The sequence below is a fragment of the Nomascus leucogenys genome, chromosome 11 (assembly GCF_006542625.1).
Source record: "Nomascus leucogenys isolate Asia chromosome 11, Asia_NLE_v1, whole genome shotgun sequence".
Lineage (NCBI taxonomy): Eukaryota > Metazoa > Chordata > Mammalia > Primates > Hylobatidae > Nomascus > Nomascus leucogenys.
The window spans coordinates 57,451,383-57,471,079 of NC_044391.1; the positions used below are offsets into that span (position 1 = coordinate 57,451,383).

General features: G+C 53.0%; 1 protein-coding gene across 5 annotated transcripts; it reads left to right on the forward strand.

Moving 5' to 3' along the window:
* The first annotated feature begins 154 nt into the window (after positions 1–154).
* On the forward strand, positions 155–19,510 carry MAP3K12 (mitogen-activated protein kinase kinase kinase 12). 5 transcript variants are annotated; one of them, XM_030822528.1, is made up of 15 exons: positions 155–370; positions 12,428–12,601; positions 12,701–12,909; positions 13,217–13,400; positions 13,591–13,782; positions 14,365–14,523; positions 14,673–14,831; positions 15,664–15,772; positions 16,009–16,118; positions 16,306–16,422; positions 16,543–16,680; positions 16,839–17,463; positions 17,648–17,718; positions 17,805–18,078; positions 18,732–19,507. In XM_030822528.1, the coding sequence occupies exons 1-15, from the start codon at positions 252–254 to the stop codon at positions 18,828–18,830; spliced, it is 2,739 nt and encodes a 912-aa protein (XP_030678388.1). In that variant the 5' UTR covers positions 155–251; the 3' UTR covers positions 18,831–19,507. The 5 variants fall into 5 exon arrangements, with proteins under 5 accessions (XP_030678388.1, XP_030678387.1, XP_030678390.1 ...); XM_030822530.1 differs by lacking the exon at positions 155–370 and adding an exon at positions 398–735 and having other exon boundaries at positions 18,732–19,510; XM_030822531.1 differs by lacking the exon at positions 155–370 and adding an exon at positions 399–735 and having other exon boundaries at positions 12,711–12,909.
* Positions 19,511–19,697: the final 187 nt, after the last annotated feature.

Genomic DNA, 19,697 nt, shown 5'->3' on the forward strand with positions numbered 1-19,697 from the left:
TTCTGAGAAGGGGTCAAGAAAAAGATGTCTTACTCTGAGCCGGGGTTGGAGGTCCAGAGGAATCTTGAAATGATAATGAGGGGTCATCCAGGAACACTGGAGGAGGATGGGGCCTAGAGCCGAGTGAATTCCAAGTGGGTGAAATTGGAGTGAGCGGTGACAATCAAGGGAAGGAGAGCTGGCAAGATCGGTATGATAGGGGGAGCAATGCCAGAGCGCTAGGGATCCCAACTGAGGGGCTGCTCTCTCCGATGCAGAAAGGAGTCTATAAGAAGAGTCATAGGGGGTTCCTGTGGAATCAGCCTAAGGCCCGAGGTGGGACCTCCATAGGACACCGCCATCAGGGAGGCGCGGGGCCCAGGCGGGCCAGGTACGAGCCTGGAGCGCGCTGGATGGCAGCAGCGGGCTCCTTTAAGAGGCCGGCGGCTCCATCGCAGCATCCCCCGCTCAGGGCGTGTCCGTCCCGGGGGGCCAGGGGCGGGGGCCCTGGAAGGAGCGGGAGTTCAAGCCGAGCAGGGACGGGGCTAGGGGTCGGGGGGTGGGGGCAGAAAGCTGAGGCTGACACCCGTGCATCCGGACACCGCACGAGCATCGCCTGTGACAGCGCCCCGGGTCCGGTGGAGGGCAGCGGGGGGAGGAGGGAAGGAGGAGGAGAAGGAGGAGGAGGCGGGAGCAGCATCCGGAGCGGAGCTGCAGCAGCGCCGCCTTTTGTGCTGCGGCCGCGGAGCCCCCGAGGTGAGAGCCTGGCCGAGTTGTGGGGGGGTGGGGGACAGGGATGGGTCCGGGTCCTGGGATCCGGGCGTGGAGGGAGGGTCGGGATGCAGATGTGGCCTGGTGCGGGGTGGTGGCGTGGGGATGCTGAGGCTGTAGGGATGGAGGAACTGGGGACCTGGACCCGACGCCCGTGGGGCTGGGAAGGAAGGGAATGGAGCGGAGGGACGCCGCGGCCCAGCTTGGAGACGAAGGGCCTCCAGAGCTGGAAAGGACCGTATTGGGGTGGGGTGGAGGATGATTGGGGGACAGACTTAAAGGACAGAGGGCAAGAGAACATCTCCTCCCACTCATCCTCAGGAAGAGAGAGAGGGAAGGAGGAGGGAGAGTTTTGGCCCCCTCTAGGGAAGGAAAGGAAGGGCAAGGACTGATATACCCACCATCTCCACACACACACACACACACACACACACACACACACACACACACACACACACACTTAGCAGGCTGGACCTGAAGATTAGTCAGAGAGCACCTGTTCCTGGATGCCCAGGCGTTGGTCCCCCTCCCCTTCCAGCTGTGATCCTCCTAATCCCCTCCAGCTGTGGCATTCACCTCCATCCAGCTGTTGCATCCTCCCCTCCCCCATTCACGTGTGGGTTTCTCCCTCCTCTTTCTCTCCATCTCCTCTGGCTCCCCTAACCCATCTCCCCCAGTCAGGCCCTCCAAAAACCTCCTCCCTTTCCCACAAACACTCCTCAAACTCATTGGCTTAAAAATAAACAAGAGTTGAGACTTGCTGGTAACCAAGGCCTTGACTGAGAGGAGGGAAGAGTCAAGGCTCTGTAGACAGTGGGAGGAAACAGTGAGGTGTCCCTTAGAATTAAGGGAGGAGTCCTACCTTGTAGATGCTCATCTGCTGCCGTTTTCAGAGGAGCGTAGGTGAGTGGCCTCCAATCAGAAGGGAGTGCACATGAGGTCTCCTCACCCCACCCAGAGTCCTCTCAAGCCACAGTCAGTGCATCCCTCTAAACACATTTCCCTTGCAGTTCTCAAAGTGGACTCCATTGCTCTAGGAGCTCTGAGTTTCAGCCAGAGGGTCCTACCAAGCTAAGGCTAACAGAAAGGATTTAGGAAGGAAAGGACTCAAGTGCCCCCTGAGCCTTCCTGTCCAGACACTGAAGTTTCTCTGAGCTTTAGGGCCCCACTCCCTCCTATCTCACAGGTGAAAAAAAGTGTGTCCCCTCAAGCGTACCATTCATCCACTCACTCCCATTGTCAACTGGGGTAATGTTGGGAAAACCCCAGCTCTCATCATGGAGACACCAGCTAAATATCCATCCCAGTTATGGACAGAGGAGTCAAGAAGTTAGACAGGGCTCAGGATTTCCTAGGCTTCCTTATAGCTGAGGAGGGCAGAACCCTTCTAAAAACCAATTGCTTTTCCCCTGGTGGTGACACTGTGGTAGGATAGGCCTTTTCTAGGAAGAGGACTCTTGGTTCTACCACTCACAGCCCGGACTGTCGTAATCCACAGTCCTCTCTCTCCCCTGCCTGGATCTGGAGAGAAAGAAGGAATCAACCCTGTAAGAAGTCCTTGCTAGGGTGGACTGGAGATCACCCCTACATTCAGGTCCTCAGCCCTACACCAGTCAAGCCCTGGGACCCCCAGCTGCCATGCTTCCTCCAGTGAGGTGGAAATGTCTGCCCCTCACACCTGCCACTCATCCATTCACTCACACTGTTGACTGAGGTGATGCTGGGAAGAAGGAGGATACTGTTGAGAAGATGCCAGCAGGGGACATAGGGGCTTCATGAGGGCCTGGCCACAGAGACTGGTCTGTCTGGTTCATTGGCTCCCAGAAGGACTGGGGTCATATGTGTGCATGGAGAAGGTGAGGAGACTGTGACAGTGAACAGATTCCAGAGGAGGCTAAAGATCATTCAGGATAGAGCCCTTGCCCTTTGGTTTCTTCATTCTTTGGTCTTTTTTTCCTTCTCGTTTCTCCACCTCCCTTTCCATCTGTACCCTCCCTACTGGCACTTGCTTTGAGAAAGAGAACAAGGGAAAGAAGGGAAGGGAATCACATTCATAAAAAACTTACAAGTGTGTGTTAGGCACTTTTCATATGGCTAATGCTTATAGAGAGCTTCCTGTGTGCCAGGTCCTGGGCCAAGAACTTTATTTTGATTGTCTTAACCATGCCCTTAACAAGACCAAGTGAGATAGTGTTATCATCATCTCTGATGGAGGAGAAAACTGAAACTTAAGTAATTTGTTTAAAGTAAAAAAGTTAGTATGTGGCAAGAGGTAGGATTTGAACCCAGGTCTGTGTGACCCAGAACCTGTGTTCTTACCCACCACATTATGTACTGCATTGCCACTGTGGGACATAGGTACCACTGTCCCTGTTTAGCAATGAAGAAACTGAGGTTTATTGAAAAGTCTCAGGCCAGGTCACCCAACTGGCCAGGAGCAGAGACAAGACCTCAGGAAGCCACTCTGATTTTGAGGCCTGTGTTCTCTCCTCTACCACCTACCCTCTCCCTATTGCACAACTGTCCTAATAAGCTAAGTGAAGGAATGCATGAGCAGTCCATCAATCTTATTTTCTCTTTTACAATTTAAATGTTATGTCTTACTTTAAAAGCAATTCAAAGTTGTTACTGAAATACTAGGAATATACATAAACCCAGAGGAGAAAATTAAAACACTCACAATTCCACCTACCTAGAAACTGTTGTTATACTTTGGTATTTATTCTTCCAGATTTTTAAAAATGCCCATCCCATTGAGGAACTATTTGTTAACATCCGCTGAACTTCTTCCTGGTCTATCTGAGGTCCTAGGTAGGAGGGACTCCTGAGGCCCATCCTACCCTGCTCTTGCCCTCCCCTTCCCCGAGGCCTCTGTGGGTAAGGCTGAGGGGTGATCCAGGGCCACATGATCAAAGGGAGGATCTTAGCAATATAGCTGCTTAAGAGAGCAGATTCCAGAGACAACTGGCCAGGGAGTGAGGATGGGGTGCAGAAAATCAGGCCTTCCCCCTTAGTCCAGAGGAGACAGAATGGCAGGATTTACAGAGGAGGGACTGGTGATCTGGTAGAGGAATGATTGGGGACTCCAGCACAATCACTAGCACTGTGACCTGGTTCTACTGGAACCTGAAATCACGGTTTATCCTGGGAAAGCAGAAGGTCAGAGACCAAGTCTTCAGCCTCTCCAGGATCCACAAAGAAAGACCTGGTGTCCAGCCAACCAGGAAGACAAAGCAAGGAGGAAGCATGCTGCTCCCTGCACCCCTTCCATCACCTTACTTAACCTTCACTACCCCAATAGGGAGGGTTGGGCACCACAGAGAGATTACATTCTTTAATCTAACTGGTGGCAAAACTGGGATTTTAGCTCTGATCTCTCCAAATCTGAAGCTGATTCTTTTTTCCTAAATAGTACTGTCCCTCCCTTCCCTGAACCCCTTCACTGCCCACCCCACTGGAAGAAGTGTGGCAGCTGGGGGTCTCAGGGCTTGATTTACCAATCAAGGACCCGAATTTAGGGGCGATCTCCAGTTTTCCCCCAAGTTCTCAGGGGAACTCATTTCCCCCTCATGAGGGCACTAAGAAAAGGGATAGTTCTTTCCATCTTGGGATCCTGGGGCCAAGACCACGGATCCTGAAAAATAGAAAATAAAAACAAGCTGCAGGGCACAGTGGTTCACACCTGTAATGCCAACATTTTGGGAGACCTAGACTGGTGGATCATTTGAGCCCAGGAGTTTGGAACCAGCCTGGGCAACAAAATGATACATGGTCTCTACAATTTTTTTTTTTTTTTTTTTGAGACGAGTCTCGCTGTGTGACCCAGGCTAGAGTGCAGTGGCGGGATCTCGGCTCACTGCCAGCTCCGCCTCCCGGGAGGCGGACTACAGGCGCGCCCGCCACTACGCCTGGCTAATTTTTTGTATTTTTAGTAGAGACGGGGTTTCACCATGTTAGCCAGGATGGTCTCCATTGCTGGGATTACAGGCATGAGCAACCGCGCCCGGCCTGTTTTTTTTTTGAGACGGAGTCTGGCTCTGTCGCCCAGGCTGGAGTGCAGTGGCGCAATCTCGGCTCACTGCAGGCTCCGCCCCCTGGGTTCACGCCATTCTCCTGCCTCAACCTCCCAAGTAGCTGGGACTGCAGGCGTCCGCCACCATGCCCGGCTAATTTTTTGTATTTTTAGTAGAGACGGGGTTTCGCCGTGGTAGCCAGGATGGTCTCCATCTCCTGACCTCATGATCCGCCCGCCTGGGCCTCCCAAAGTGCTGGGATTACAGGCATGAGCCACTGCGCCCGGCCTTTTTAAAATTTAGTCTGGTGTGGTGGTGAGTGCCTGTAGTCCCAGCTACTCAGGAGGCTGAAGGGGGAGGATCACTTGAGCTCAGGAGGTTGAGGCTGCAGGCAGTGAGCCGTGATCGTCCCACTGCACTCCAGCCTGGGCAACAAAGCGAGACCCTGTTTCAAAAACAATACAAGCTGCAGCCAAGGGGACAGGAGGCATGGCCACGATTGATCAGAGACCTTTATCCTCTCAGGGTTTCAAAGCTTGCAGAGGTGGAATTAGGACTCCAAAGTCTTGGGTCTCCTTTCCCTTTGAAGACTCCCCTTCCTGCCCCCACTCACGAAAGGGAATCGTCCTCCTTTTCCTGAGTAAAAAATGAGGTCTCAGACAGTGGAGAGCAATCAGTGTGAGAGCCCAAGATTTAGGCAGATGACCTGGCCTCTGAACTGAGCCCCTAAGAACACCGAACAGCTTGGCATTGACATTCTGTTGTTATACAAGAAGGAGCTAGAGAGAATTCAGAGAGTTTACCTGCCACAGGCTTCCAAAATCTCAGGCCAGAGAACCTAGAAGGTGGGATAGATGGGGGGTGACTTCCTACCCCACTCCACCCTGTCGCCTCCTTATGGAGTCACTTTGGGGCCACCAGCAAAGCACTGAATTAGGGCCTGTTGGGTGTCCAAAGAGCCTCCTCCCCTGGCAGACGTATGGCTTAGAGATCATTCTGTCCCCTCACCCAATGTGAGGCAGAAGCACCATCGACACTTGGTAGATATGGTTGACAGAGTGAGTGACAGAGAGACCCACCCTCCTGTCACATTGCTGCCCTTCCCCCATGCTCTGCATAATTGAGAACGGAGAGAGAGCTCCCCTCCCCCAGGGTGACTGAACGTCTGGGCCAGGGGCTCCTAGCCATCCTAGACGCCCCTCCAAAGCTCTGGCGCCAAGGCCCAGCCAGGGGGCAGTGGGACACAGCTGGCAGGTCAGAAATAAAGGAAACAGAAAGGGGTATGTGTGTGTGTGTGTTGGGAGAGAGGAATCTCCACTTTACTATAGCTCCCAGGGGCAGCAGCTTTCCCTCCACTCCAGGTCAAATGTGGAAGAGCTGTCATTAGCCTGAGATGTTTCCCTTGGTCCCACCTCCTACTTCTTCAGCTATCCCCATTACCGTAAAAAACAAACAGGTGAAATGGCTTCTCTCCTTCTCTCCCCAGCTGCTGGCCCTGGATAACAGAGGGGCCTCTGGGGAAGCCTGGTGAACTGGAGGGAGGCTCGGCTGGCTGCAAGTGTCTCTGAGCATGTCACCCTTTCTATGCCTAAACCACCTAGTCGTCAAACAACCAGATGACGGCTGAAAAATTCCTTTAAAAAGCCAGGTGTTGTGTCTACTCAAAGCTCGGCTTCTAGATAGGAAAGGAGATGGGTATTCTCCGTGTTTCTCACTCCCCTTTCATCTCCATTTTCTCAGGGTCCTCTGCTTTTCCAAACAGCTTTTCAAGCCATCCTTCTCGGGGTTGACTCCGCTTGACGCTGCTCCGGTGTCTGTATATGTCTCGGCTCCTTCCTCCTTCTCTAGCTGTACCTTTCGCCTTTTCTGTGCCCTGTCTCCCTCTCATTTCCTGCTTTCCTTCCCTGTGGTACCGCACCCCCAATGCCAACCCCACAAGTCCCCTCCTGCCAACACCCGACGCCTCAGCCGAAGATCTCTCTGCATGCGGGGACAAGGGAAGGAAGGGAACACAGATGGGGCAGACCGCTGGGTGGGGGTCCGCACCTAAGATCCTCGCAGCCATCCCGGCAACCAGCCACCTGGGCCGGCCCAGGTCAGGGGCGGGGCCCAGGCACAGCCCCGCCCCCACGTCTCGCTCACGTGATCCAGGGCTAATCTTGTCCTGGTGACTTCACGCGCCGCCTCGGGCCCAGTCGTCATGGTTACGCCGCAGCGCCCAGCGCTTCCCCCAGCCGGCCGTGTCCCCTCCCCTTCCCCACCCGGACCACCCGCTTCCGCCGCCGCGGCCCCCGCCCCAGCCACGCGCCACGTGACGGCCGGGAAGGAGGTCGGGAAGTGGGAGGGGGCGCTGTGGCGGTAACCCCTTCCTCTCCACTTTCAGCGGTCCTGACTTGGGCTTCGGCCTTCCATTGCTGGTGACCAAGCTGTCCAGGGGACGGCCCCGGCTCCTCCCCGAGGGCTCCAATCCCGCCATCCCTCCCTCCTGGCCTGCCAGGCGAGAGCGTCCCAGAGTCTTGGGCCTTGTTTCTGGGTGGTCCAGAAGCGAAGCCCAGGGTTGCGGCGGAGTGGGAGGTGGTGGGGGCGGGGAGGGAGGTTGGCGGGGGGGGGCAGGCAAAATCCCTTGGGTCCTCCAGACGAAATTCTCCCATATGTTGGCACTTTACTTGGTCTGTGTTTGTCTGTAATTTGCATTGCAATCTACACCTTACCTCTTGAAGCCACAAATACCGCATGGGATATGTTGGGGATTTGGAAGCTGAACTTTAGAGTGATTTGTGCTTTCTGGGCCTCAGTTCGCTCAAGAATATAATGGCACCAGTAGTACTTCCTTCACCTGGCTCTTCTGAGGATTCAGGGAGCTAATTTTGTGTGTGTGTGTGTGTGTGTGTGTGTGCGCGCGCGCGCGCCCTTGCGTAGAGAGAGTGTGCGGTGCTTAAGGCGATCCTCCGGGGTGGGTAGAGCAGTGGTTCCACCTTACCGAGCACCTTCTGCGTGCCAGGTGCTGTTGCAAGCCATGGTTCCCTTGTGATGCGAAGTCGTCTCTCTAAAGGCTGTCCAGGCTCTCAAAAGAGCCAGACTCCCGACCACATTGTCCCTCCAGTATAATGGGAACCATGATAGAGGACGCATAGCGGTTCTGTGTCAGCCCAGAAGGCACATTAACCTAGAGCGGATCAGGAAAGAAGGACGTCCAGGATAAAGTGACACCTGGATAGAGATGAGAAGCGCCTTCCAGGCTGGGGGTGAAGCTTGAGCTTCTTTTTCTTCTTTTTTTTTTTTTTTTTTTTTTTGAAACAGAGTCTTGCTCTGTCACCCAGGCTAGAGTGCAGTGGCACAATCTCAGCTCACTGCAACCTCCACCTCCTGGGCTCAAGCGATTCTCCCACCTTAGCCTCCCAAGTAGCTGGGACCATAGGCATGCGCCACCACGCCTGGCTAATTTTTTGTATTTTTAGCAGAGACAGGCTCTCCCCATGTTACCCAGGCCCATGTTGCCCAGGCCGGTCTCAAACTCCCGAGCTCAAGCGATCTGCCCACCTCGGCCTCCCAGAGTGCTGGGATTACAGGCGTGAGCCACCGCGCCCAGTGGAGCTTGAGCTTCTTAATAGCTACGGCCTTGTGGGCAGGTTAATACGTCTATGCCTTAGTCTATGAAACGGGGCTAATAATGCGCAGCTTACAGTTCTGAGGATTAAATATGCAAAGTGCTAATGCACCTTTACCAGAAGCTAACAAAGCTAAATACTTACTAAGCCTTTTTGTTTTTCTTTTCTTTTTTCTTTCTTTTTTTTTTTTTTTTTGAGATGGAGTCTCACTCTGTCGCCCAGGCTGGAGTGCAATGGCATGATCTTGGCTCACTGCAACCTCCGCCTCCCAGGTTCAAGTGATTCTCCTGCTTCAGCCTCCCGAGTAGCTGGGACTACAGGTGACCGCTGCCCCACCTGGCTAATTTTTTGTATTTTAGTAGAGACGGGGTTTCACCATGTTGCCCAGGCTGGTCTCGAACTGAGCTCAAGCAATCCTCGTGTCTCGGCCTCCGAAAGTGCTAGATTACAGGCGTGAGCCACTGCGCCCGGCCATAAGCCTTCCTTAAGTTAGCCATTATCATTGGGTGTCCTGGTTCAAAAACCTGAGGTGGCTAAGTTCTGGTGTTGGTGGGGGCGGTTGTTTTTTCTTTTGTGACAAGGTCTCACTCTGTCACTCAGGCTGCAGTTCAGTGGTGCAATCACTGCTCACTGCAGCTTCACCCTCCCAGGCTCAAGGTATCCTCCCATCTCAGACTCCCGAGTAGCTGGAACTAAAGATGCACATCACCACACTCGGCTTTTTTTTTTTTTTTTTTAAATGGAGTCTCACTCTGTTGCCCAGACTGGAGTGCAGTGGTGCGATCTCGGCTCACTGCTCAACCTCCACCTCCCGTGTTCATGCCATTCTTCTGCCTCAGCCTCCCAAGTAGCTGGGACTACAGGCGCCCGCCACCACACCCGGCTAATTTTTTGTATTTGTATTTTTTAGTAGACAGGGTTTCACCGTGTTAGCCAGCATGGTCTCGATCTCCTGACCTCGTGATCCACCCGCCTCGGCCTCCCAGAGTGCTGGGATTACAGGCATGAGCCACCGCGCCTGGCCGGCTAATTTTTATATTTTTGTAGAGATGGGTTTTTACCATGTTGCCCAGGCTGGTCTTGAACTTCCAGGCTTCAGTGATCCACTTGCCTTGGCCCCTCAAAGTTCTGGGATTAAAGGTGTGAGCCACCATGCCTGGCCCAATCTGTTTTTTGTTGTTGTTGAGACAGAATCTTGCTCTGTCGCCCAGGCTGGATTACAGTGACGCGATCTCGGCTCACTGCAACCTCCTCCTCCCAGATTCAAGTCCTCAGCCTCCTGAGTAGCTGGGACTACAGGTGCCCACCACCACACCTGGCTAATTTTGGGGATTTTTAGTAGAGACAGTTTCACCATGTTGGCCAGTCTGGTCTCAAACTCCTGACTTCAGGTGGTCTGCCTGCCTCGGCCTCCCAAAGTGTTGGTATTACAGGCATGAGCCACCACCCCTGGCCCCCAATCTGTTTTAGAAAGATCCTTCTGAAGGAGCTGGGTGGAGAATTGGGGCTAGGGAGGGCACTTGGAGACCAGCTGTCCTGGGCAAGGTGAGGACGGCTAATGAGGCTTGAACTAAGGCAGTAGCAGTGGGACTAGAAAATAGCATGCATTGGGTTAGAGCTTTACAAATCTAGGGTGCTTGTTAAATATGCTGATTCCAGGCCTACCACCCTCACCCCCCAGGAAAAAGTCTTCAAGGGAAAGGCCTGGTAATTATTACAAGAACTATCAGAGTTTCCCAAGCCTCCTTGTGTGCCTGTGTAATCATCTACTGAACCCTTCTAGATGTAGAGATTCCTGCCACCCCTCCCCCACTGCAATTCAGAATGTATGGCAGTCATTTCCAGACTAACCCAGGGGCTCATGGAAGGACCCTGCTAGCTATGAGGAACAATTAGACGGATGCTTGTTCTTGGGAATCTTCAAATCTCAGGATCTGGTAACTGATCAGTGTGGAGTGAGTTGGGAGACCAGGATGGCTCCTGGGGCCAAGTTCTGGACAAGTCTGGTGTAGGATTAAGGGTTTGCTGTGCCTTAGTGACAGCCAGTTTATTCCTTAGTATAGCTGAGGCTCAACTACAGCTCGCCTGAGGTCACATAGCCATTATGTGGCAGAAGCAAGTCAGGATTTAGGGTTTTTGTTTGTTTGTTTTTTGAGATGGGGTTTGGCTATGTCGCCCAGGCTGGGATGCAGTGGCTTACTGCAACCTCCGCACCTGGGCTAAAGCAATCCTCTCACCTCAGCCTCCAGAGGAGCTGGGACTACAGTCACAGGATCACCACGCCCGTTGTTTTTTTTGTTTGTTTTTTGTTTTTTGTTTTTTTGTATTTTTGGTAGAGACAGGCAGGGTTTTGCCATGTTGCCCAGGCTGGTCTCAAACTCTTTTTTTTTTTTTTTTTTTTTTTTTTTTTTTGAGACAGAGTTTCACTCTGTCGCCCAAGGCTGGAGTGCAGTGGTGTGATCTTGGCTCACTGCAACCTCACCTCTGGGGTTCAAACGATTCTCCTGCCTCAGCCTCCCGAGTAGCTGGGATTACAGGCGTCCACCACCACGCCCAGCTAATTTTTTCTTTTTAAGTAGAGACAGGGTTTCACCATGTTGGCCAGGCTGGTCTGGAACTCCTGACCTCAAGCGATCTACCCACCTCAGTCTGCCAAAGTGCTAGGATTACAGATGTGAGCCACCGCACCCAGCCAAGGTCTCAAACTCTTGAGCTCAAGTGATCCACCTGCCTCAGCCTCCCAAAGTGCTGAGATTACAGGCATAAGCCAACACACCGTGCCAGATTCGGGTTTTTTAATGGTTGCTTTTTATTTATTTATTTTTTGAGACAGAGTTTCGATCTTGTTGCCCAGGCTGGAGTGCAGTGGCGTGATCTCGGCTCACCAAAACCTCCGCCTCCCGGGTTTAAGCGATTCTTCTGCCTCAGCCTCCCAAGTAGCTGGGATTACAGGCATGTGCCACCATGCCTAGCTAATTTTGTATTTTTAGTAGAGATGGGGTTTCTCCATGTTGGTCAGACTGGTCTCGAACTCCTAACCTCAGGTGATCCGCCCACCTCGGCCTCTCAAAGTGCTGAGATTACAGGTGTGAGCTACCGCGCCCGGCCTAATGGTTGCTTTTTAAATAGCACCCAGTTATGAACTGGGACACATCACCATTGCCTGGAAAGTTTGGGGAACAGGGGATGGGGCAATGGAGAAGAGGAAAGAGGAGACAAGACCTTGTTTGACCCCTGGGAGAGCTGCTGGACTGAAGGGAGGGCCAAGGGGGATGAAGCAGTGGCCTTCTGTGACAGTGTCTGCATCCCCATTGGCTGCTTCTGCCTTTTTCCCCACCTGTGCTGGGGGGACACAGAACTCTGTGATTACAACCTTCACTTACCTTGGAGAGGCCCAGGAGTGTGTCTTAGAATGAGGTTCTCACCTGAGTTGAGTGTTCCTGAGAGGGCCTCAGCAGTACCGTGTGTAAGTACCTGGGTGGGAGGCCCGGGTGCATCGCCTGTATGTAGGCAGCTCAAGAATGCTGTCCAAGGGTGTCTGAAAGGTTTACCAGCATCCTGTGTGTGCTTCAATGTGAGGGAGGTCTAGGTGTTACTATTGTGTGCCTGAGGTTGACCCCGAGGTAAAGGTGTAAATGTGAGACCCTCCTGATACCTGTGTGTGCCTGTGAGTCTCAGGTGAAAAAAATGTGCTGCAGCAATGAATTAGTCATCTTACAGGGAGAAGGGAACTCATCTGTTACCATTATACTTGAATTTGAGACATATTTTACCAGTGCGTACCCATGTGGGGCTGTTACCTGAGAATGATACCCAGGTACGATACCTGTCTACCTATTACTTGCCTTACTAAACGTGTCTGAGAGGAAGCCCAAGTGTATTAGATTTCCTAAGATGGGTCAAGGTGCAATTTGGAGGGCATGGGAAACGCAGCCACAAGTGTTACCTCCAGCAGGGCTACTGTGAACCCAGCACCCCAATCTGTGCCTCTGGGGTAAGCGTCCTAAGTGGGCACGCCTGGGGCTTTAACAGCCCCTCCTTCCTTCATTCCCACAGGGCCCAGTGTTCACCATCATACCAGGGGCCAGAGGCGATGGCTTGCCTCCATGAGACCCGAACACCCTCTCCTTCCTTTGGGGGCTTCGTGTCTACCCTAAGCGAGGCATCCATGCGCAAGCTGGACCCAGACACTTCTGACTGCACTCCCGAGAAGGACCTGACGCCTACCCAGTGTGTACTTCGAGATGTGGTACCCCTTGGTGGGCAGGGTGGGGGAGGGCCCAGCCCCTCCCCAGGTGGAGAGCCGCCCCCTGAGCCTTTTGCCAACAGTGTCCTGCAGCTACATGAGCAGGATGCAGGGGGCCCAGGGGGAGCAGCTGGGTCACCTGAGAGTCGGGCATCCAGAGTTCGAGCTGACGAGGTGCGACTGCAGTGCCAGAGTGGCAGTGGCTTCCTTGAGGGCCTCTTTGGCTGCCTGCGCCCTGTCTGGACCATGATTGGCAAAGCCTACTCCACTGAGCACAAGCAGCAGCAGGAAGGTAGGCCACGTCCTTGTGGGAGCCTCCTCCCTGTTTCCCTGAGCCCGAGGTCTGTTGGTCAGCTCCACTAAAGTCCCTCCCCATGGCCCAGCCCTAGTCCCTTAGCCATCCATCAGCCTCTAACTTCCCAGCTTCTTTTAAGGCCACCCATTCATTCCTTCCCTGTCCCCTCGAGCCTTCTTCTTGGCCTATTTTTGGTTTCTGCCTCACCCTCCTTAAGTCAATTCAGCCAACCCAATGCTATCCCGTCCCTGGCCTTGAGTGTGGCTCCGTCTGAGGCTTGTGGCACTGTGCCTCCTGCCCACAGACCTTTGGGAGGTCCCCTTTGAGGAAATCCTGGACCTGCAGTGGGTGGGCTCAGGGGCCCAGGGTGCTGTCTTCCTGGGGCGCTTCCACGGGGAGGAGGTGGCTGTGAAGAAGGTGCGAGACCTCAAAGAGACCGACATCAAGCACTTGCGAAAGTTGAAGCACCCCAACATCATCACCTTCAAGTGAGGTCCAGGGCAGGGGCTGGGTGTTGGGGATACTATGCTAAGGCCTGGTACCCTCCTGGGCAGTGGGACCTACCCCATCCTTCCCAGAGGAGACCCATAGGTGGAATGGGTGGGAATGGGGGTTCCAGGTATGAATCAGGTGAAGGCTGAGCCAGCTGAGGCCTTCATACCATTGTTTGGCTCCCAGGGGTGTGTGCACCCAGGCTCCCTGCTACTGCATCCTCATGGAGTTCTGCGCCCAGGGCCAGCTGTATGAGGTACTGCGGGCTGGCCGCCCTGTCACCCCCTCTTTACTGGTTGACTGGTCCATGGGCATCGCCGGTGGCATGAACTACCTGCACCTGCACAAGATTATCCACAGGGATCTCAAGTCACCCAAGTGAGTAAGCAAGCAGGGAGCAACAGATGTGCATGCAGGTGACCCACTCAAGTCAGTGTGGCCTTCTCCCCACTTCCAAACCGTGCCCTAGGTCCATGTGGCCATCTCAGAAACCTCTTCCAAGTGACAGTCCCATCTCAGGAGGGCTGTAGTGAGCCCCTCATCTTTGAGTGTCCCAAATGATTTTGAACTGAAAGGCAGGCCGGATGCAGTGGCTCACGCCTGTAATCCCAACACTTTGGGAGGCCAAGGCGGGTGGATCACAAGGTCAAGAGATCGAGACCATCCTGGCCAACATGGTGAAACCTCGTCTCTACTAAAAATACAAAAAAATTAGTCAGGTGTGGTGGTGGGGTGCCTGTAGTCTCAGCTACTCAGGAGGCTGAGGCAGGAGAATCACTTGAACCCAGGAGGCAGAGGTTGCAGTGAGCCGAGATTGAGCCACTGCACTCCAGCCTGAGTGACAGAGTGAGACTCCATCTCAAAAAAACAAACAAAACCTGAAAGGCAGAGTTGCTGCAGAGTTAGATGAGGTAGGTGTGTGGAGGGGTGTGGACCCCAGCTGACTACACTCTTTACCAGCATGCTAATCACCTACGACGATGTGGTGAAGATCTCAGATTTTGGCACTTCCAAGGAGCTGAGTGACAAGAGCACCAAGATGTCCTTTGCAGGGACAGTAGCCTGGATGGCCCCTGAGGTGATCCGCAATGAGCCTGTGTCTGAGAAGGTCGACATCTGGTGAGGACTAGGCTGAAAACCGAGAAGAGTGGGTGGCCAGCCCTGGGGGGATTGCGGGCAACTTCTAGGGCTTGAGCACAAGTGATGGGCCCGTAGCAACCAGGACCTCTGGAGGAACCCCCTCCCAAGTGATGTCCCCTCATCCCTAGGTCCTTTGGTGTGGTGCTGTGGGAACTGCTGACTGGTGAGATCCCCTACAAAGACGTAGATTCCTCAGCCATTATCTGGGGTGTGGGAAGCAACAGTCTCCATCTGCCCGTGCCCTCCAGTTGCCCAGATGGTTTCAAGATCCTGCTTCGCCAGTGCTGGTAAGGATGGCCTGGGCTGGGATACTGGGCCTGGAGAAGTTGAGAAGCACGGTAGTACTGATGGACAGCCAGTACCTAGAACCTTAGGTGGCCAAGTTCAGAATCCTTAACAGGGGAAGGGTGTCAGGGCTCCCAGATGTGGCTCCCCAAGTACTGAGGACTCAGGATGTGGATCTAGGCAACTGCAATCTAGAACTCAGAGGGGCTGGACTGACCAATAGATGGCAGGGGTACATTTAATTCAAAGAGACTGACTTGCATCTGAATCAGGCTCATGCTACCTTCTGAGCTGAGTCACCGGGGGCAATTGGATCTACTCTGAATCTGTTTCCTCATCTATAAAATACACTTAACGATATCTGCATTCCTGGTTTGTCATGAAGTGCCAGTGAGTGCATACAAGTACAAGGAAGGAGCAGCATAACCACCAAGCATGGTTGGTTGCGCCTCAAGTAAACAACCTTAGAACACAGAAGGAAAGGGCCCCAGACCCTCATTTGGAACCTAGACCCAGGGAAGTTTGACGATTGCTAATCTGTCACTGAGCATTTCCCAAAATCTGGTTCCTTCAATGAAGTTATTCAGAAAAGGCTTTTATTTTGGGAGACAAGTTGGAAAATATGGGGTTCAATAGGTTTCCTTACTGCAGGATTTTGACACACTAATGAATAGTGTGTAATATTCCCTAGAGACAGTTGACCATAAGTTCTTTTGTCACAGAGTACATTCTAGGATTGGATTCTCCAGGACACACTTTGGGAAAGGATGCTCCAGTTCCTATCTGGTCCTCCCTCAAATTCTCCCCTCTCCTTCCTAACTCCGTTCCTTTCAGGAATAGCAAACCGCGAAATCGCCCATCATTCCGACAGATCCTGCTGCATCTGGACATTGCCTCAGCTGATGTACTCTCCACACCCCAGGAGACTTACTTTAAGTCCCAGGTGTGCTGTGGGTAGGAAAATGAATACCTAACTCCCCTTCTTTGCAGAGATGATGCCATTTGAGGGGGAGGCTGGGAAACGGGTTGAGTGGGACTGAAGAGATTGGCTCTTAGAGGGCTGAGTCAATCCACTCCCTTTTGCTCCAGCACACACATTAGCAGTGGTGTGGGCAACCTGCAGAGCCTTTCACTGGGTGAAGGGATGGCTCTCACTCTTCATCTGCTCTCCACCCATAGGCAGAGTGGCGGGAAGAAGTAAAACTGCACTTTGAAAAGATTAAGTCAGAAGGGACCTGTCTGCATCGCCTAGAAGAGGAACTGGTGATGAGGAGGAGGGAGGAGCTCAGGTGAGTTCCTGTTCTTGGGGAGGCGATTTTACCAACAGGAAGGACTATGCACCCAGTCAGCTCCTACCCAGCCCCAGGGCGGGTGGAGGGACTATGAAAGGACTGTGGACAGGAATTCTGAGACTGCGATCTATTATGGCCCTAGGTGAACCCAGTTCACTTTGGGGAACCTTTCTGCCTGTTGCAGACACGCCCTGGACATCAGGGAGCACTATGAAAGGAAGCTGGAGAGAGCCAACAACCTGTATATGGAACTTAATGCCCTCATGTTGCAGCTGGAACTCAAGGAGAGAGAGCTGCTCAGGTAACCCTACCTGTCCTTATGCACCAAGCCCTGGAGCTGTGCCTGCCTTAGAGGTCCTACTGAGACTGGGGTGCCCCTTCCTGGTCATTTGCCCAGCTGAGAAGGTGCCTGGATCTTTAGGCGAGAACAAGCTTTAGAGCGGAGGTGCCCAGGCCTGCTGAAGCCCCACCCTTCCCGGGGCCTCCTGCATGGAAACACAATGGAGAAGCTTATCAAGAAGAGGAATGTGCCACAGAAGCTGTCACCCCATAGCAAAAGGTGGGACATGAATACTGTGGTTCCAATATGGCAAGAGGGATACTGAAGTGGCAACAGGTATTTAGCAGGGAGATGTGTACTTTAGTGTCCAAGGTTAGGGAGTCCTTTGAGTACACAGACTTGGCAGTCTTAACCTTTTACTTTTCCTCTCCTTCCAGGCCAGATATCCTCAAGACGGAGTCTTTGCTCCCTAAACTAGATGCAGCCCTAAGTGGGGTTGGGCTTCCTGGGTGTCCTAAGGGCCCCCCCTCACCAGGACGCAGTCGCCGTGGCAAGACCCGTCACCGCAAGGCCAGCGCCAAGGGGAGCTGTGGGGACCTGCCTGGGCTTCGTACAGCTGTGCCACCCCATGAACCTGGAGGACCAGGAAGCCCAGGGGGCCTAGGAGGGGGACCCTCAGCCTGGGAGGCCTGCCCTCCCGCCCTCCGTGGGCTTCATCATGACCTCCTGCTCCGCAAAATGTCTTCATCGTCCCCAGACCTGCTGTCAGCAGCATTAGGGTCCCGGGGCCGAGGGGCCACAGGCGGAGCTGGGGATCCCGGCTCACCACCTCCAGCTCGGGGTGACACCCCACCAAGTGAGGGCTCAGCCCCTGGCTCCACCAGCCCAGATTCACCTGGGGGAGCCAAAGGGGAGCCACCTCCTCCAGTAGGGCCTGGTGAAGGTGTGGGGCTTCTGGGAACTGGAAGGGAAGGGACCTCAGGCCGGGGAGGAAGCCGGGCTGGGTCCCAGCACTTGACCCCAGCTGCACTGCTGTACAGGGCTGCCGTCACCAGAAGTCAGGTAACGTATGGGAAGGCTCCCAAGCTGTTTCCCTTTTTCCTTATTCTCCCTGGGGTCCAAGTCTAATCCCCCACATTATGCTCAATTTTAAGCCATTCCCTACTTCATCCTTCATAACTGTTTCCTTCTCCTGGATTTAGTGACCTCTATCCACTTCTGACCAGTCCCCCCATCTCTCCTGCAGAAACGTGGCATCTCATCAGAAGAGGAGGAAGGAGAGGTAGACAGTGAAGTAGAGCTGACATCAAGCCAGAGGTAAGTGATGGAGTACAGGAATTAATGGCATTCTTGTTTTCTGCTAGAGGCAGAACCAAGCTGTAATCCCCCTCTTCAACATGTAGGTGGCCTCAGAGCCTGAACATGCGCCAGTCACTATCTACCTTCAGCTCAGAGAATCCTTCAGATGGGGAGGAAGGCACAGCTAGTGAACCTTCCCCCAGTGGCACACCTGAAGTTGGCAGCACCAACACTGATGAGCGGCCAGATGAGCGGTCTGATGACATGTGCTCCCAGGGATCAGAAATCCCACTGGACCCACCTCCTTCAGAGGTCATCCCCGGCCCTGAACCCAGCTCCCTGCCCATTCCACACCAGGAACTTCTCAGAGGAGAGCGGGTGAGTGGCCCAACAGCAACGAGCAGATATTGAACACGGAGAGCTGTAAGCAGATGCCTTGTCTTTTGACAGCTTTTGGGGAGACAGCTGCACAGGCCAGAAAGTACCATAAAGAGCAAATATCCACGTGATGGAATTTCAGAAGCCTCTTGCACAGAGCATCTATTACGATGCCTGACCAGTAGCTTGTATGTAGCTATAAATTGCAGCCAGGGAAGGATTCTGAAAGGAGTCTGACACCTTGGAGAATGGCCTGAGCAACTGAAATCTGGAAGGAATAAAATCAGTAAGCTGGCTGGGCATGGTGACTCACGCCTGGAATCCCAGAACTTTGGGAGGCCGAGGCAGGTGGATCACAAGGTCAGGAGTTCAAGACCAGCCTGACCAATATGGTAAAACTCCATCTCTATTAAAAGTAAAAAAATTAGCCGGGTGTAGTGGTGCATGCCTGTAGTCCCAGCTACTCAGAAGGCTGAGGCAGAATTGCTTGAACCTGGGAGGCAGAGGTTGCAGTGAGCTGAGATTGCGCTACTGCACTCCAGCCTGGGCGACAGAGACTGTCTTAAAAAACAAATCAGTAAGCCACTGGCTATTAAAATGACCCCAGCAAAGAACCCCAAGGAATCTCACTCCATTTCTACTCTTTCTCACAGGGCCCTCCCAATTCTGAGGACTCAGACTGTGACAGCACTGAATTGGACAACTCCAACAGCGTTGATGCCTTGCGGCCCCCAGCTTCCCTCCCTCCATGAAAGCCACTCGTATTCCTTGTACATAGAGAAATATTTATATAAATTATATATATATACATATATATATATATATATATATATATATATGCGCCACATAATCAACAGAAAGATGGGGCTGTCCCAGCCTTAAGTCAGGCTCGAGGGAGACTGATCCCCTGACCAATTCACCTGATAAACTCCAGGGACACTGGCAGCTGTGGAAATGAATGAGGCACAGCCGTAGAGCTGTGGCTAAGAGGCAAGCCCCTTCCTGCCCCACCCCATTCCTTATATTCAGCAAGGGTTGTCTTTATATTCTTTATCCCCAAATAATAGGCGGTGGGGGGACGGGGGGTGGGAGGGGCAGGAGAGAAAACCACTTAGACTGCACTTTTCTGTTCCATTTACTGTTTACACATTTTGCACTTGGGAGGAGGGAGGCTAAGGCTGGGTCCTCCCCTCTGAGGTTTCTCAGGTGGCAGTGTAACTCATTTTTTTGTCCCACCATTCATCTTCTCTGCCCAAGCCCTGTCTTAAGGCCCAGGGGGAGGTTAGGAGACTGATAGCATGTGATGGCTCAGGCTGAAGAACTGGGGTGCTGTTTAAGTCCCTGCTTTTATCCTGGTGCCTGATTGGGGTGGGGACTGTCCTACTGTAACCCCTGTGAAAAACCTTGAAATATAACACTCCATGCAGGCCCAGCTGTTGAGGGTTTTCTTGATGAATGAATGGGGTACCATACATGGTTAAGATAAAGCCTTGGGCTCCAGACTTTATCTGAGGTGTCTGGAGAAGTTCTCCTGCCCCTCTACTTTTTTGCATCTACTCTCACTAAATGAGTATAATGTGAAGCCCCAACTTTCTAAAATTATAGGAATAAATGGTAGC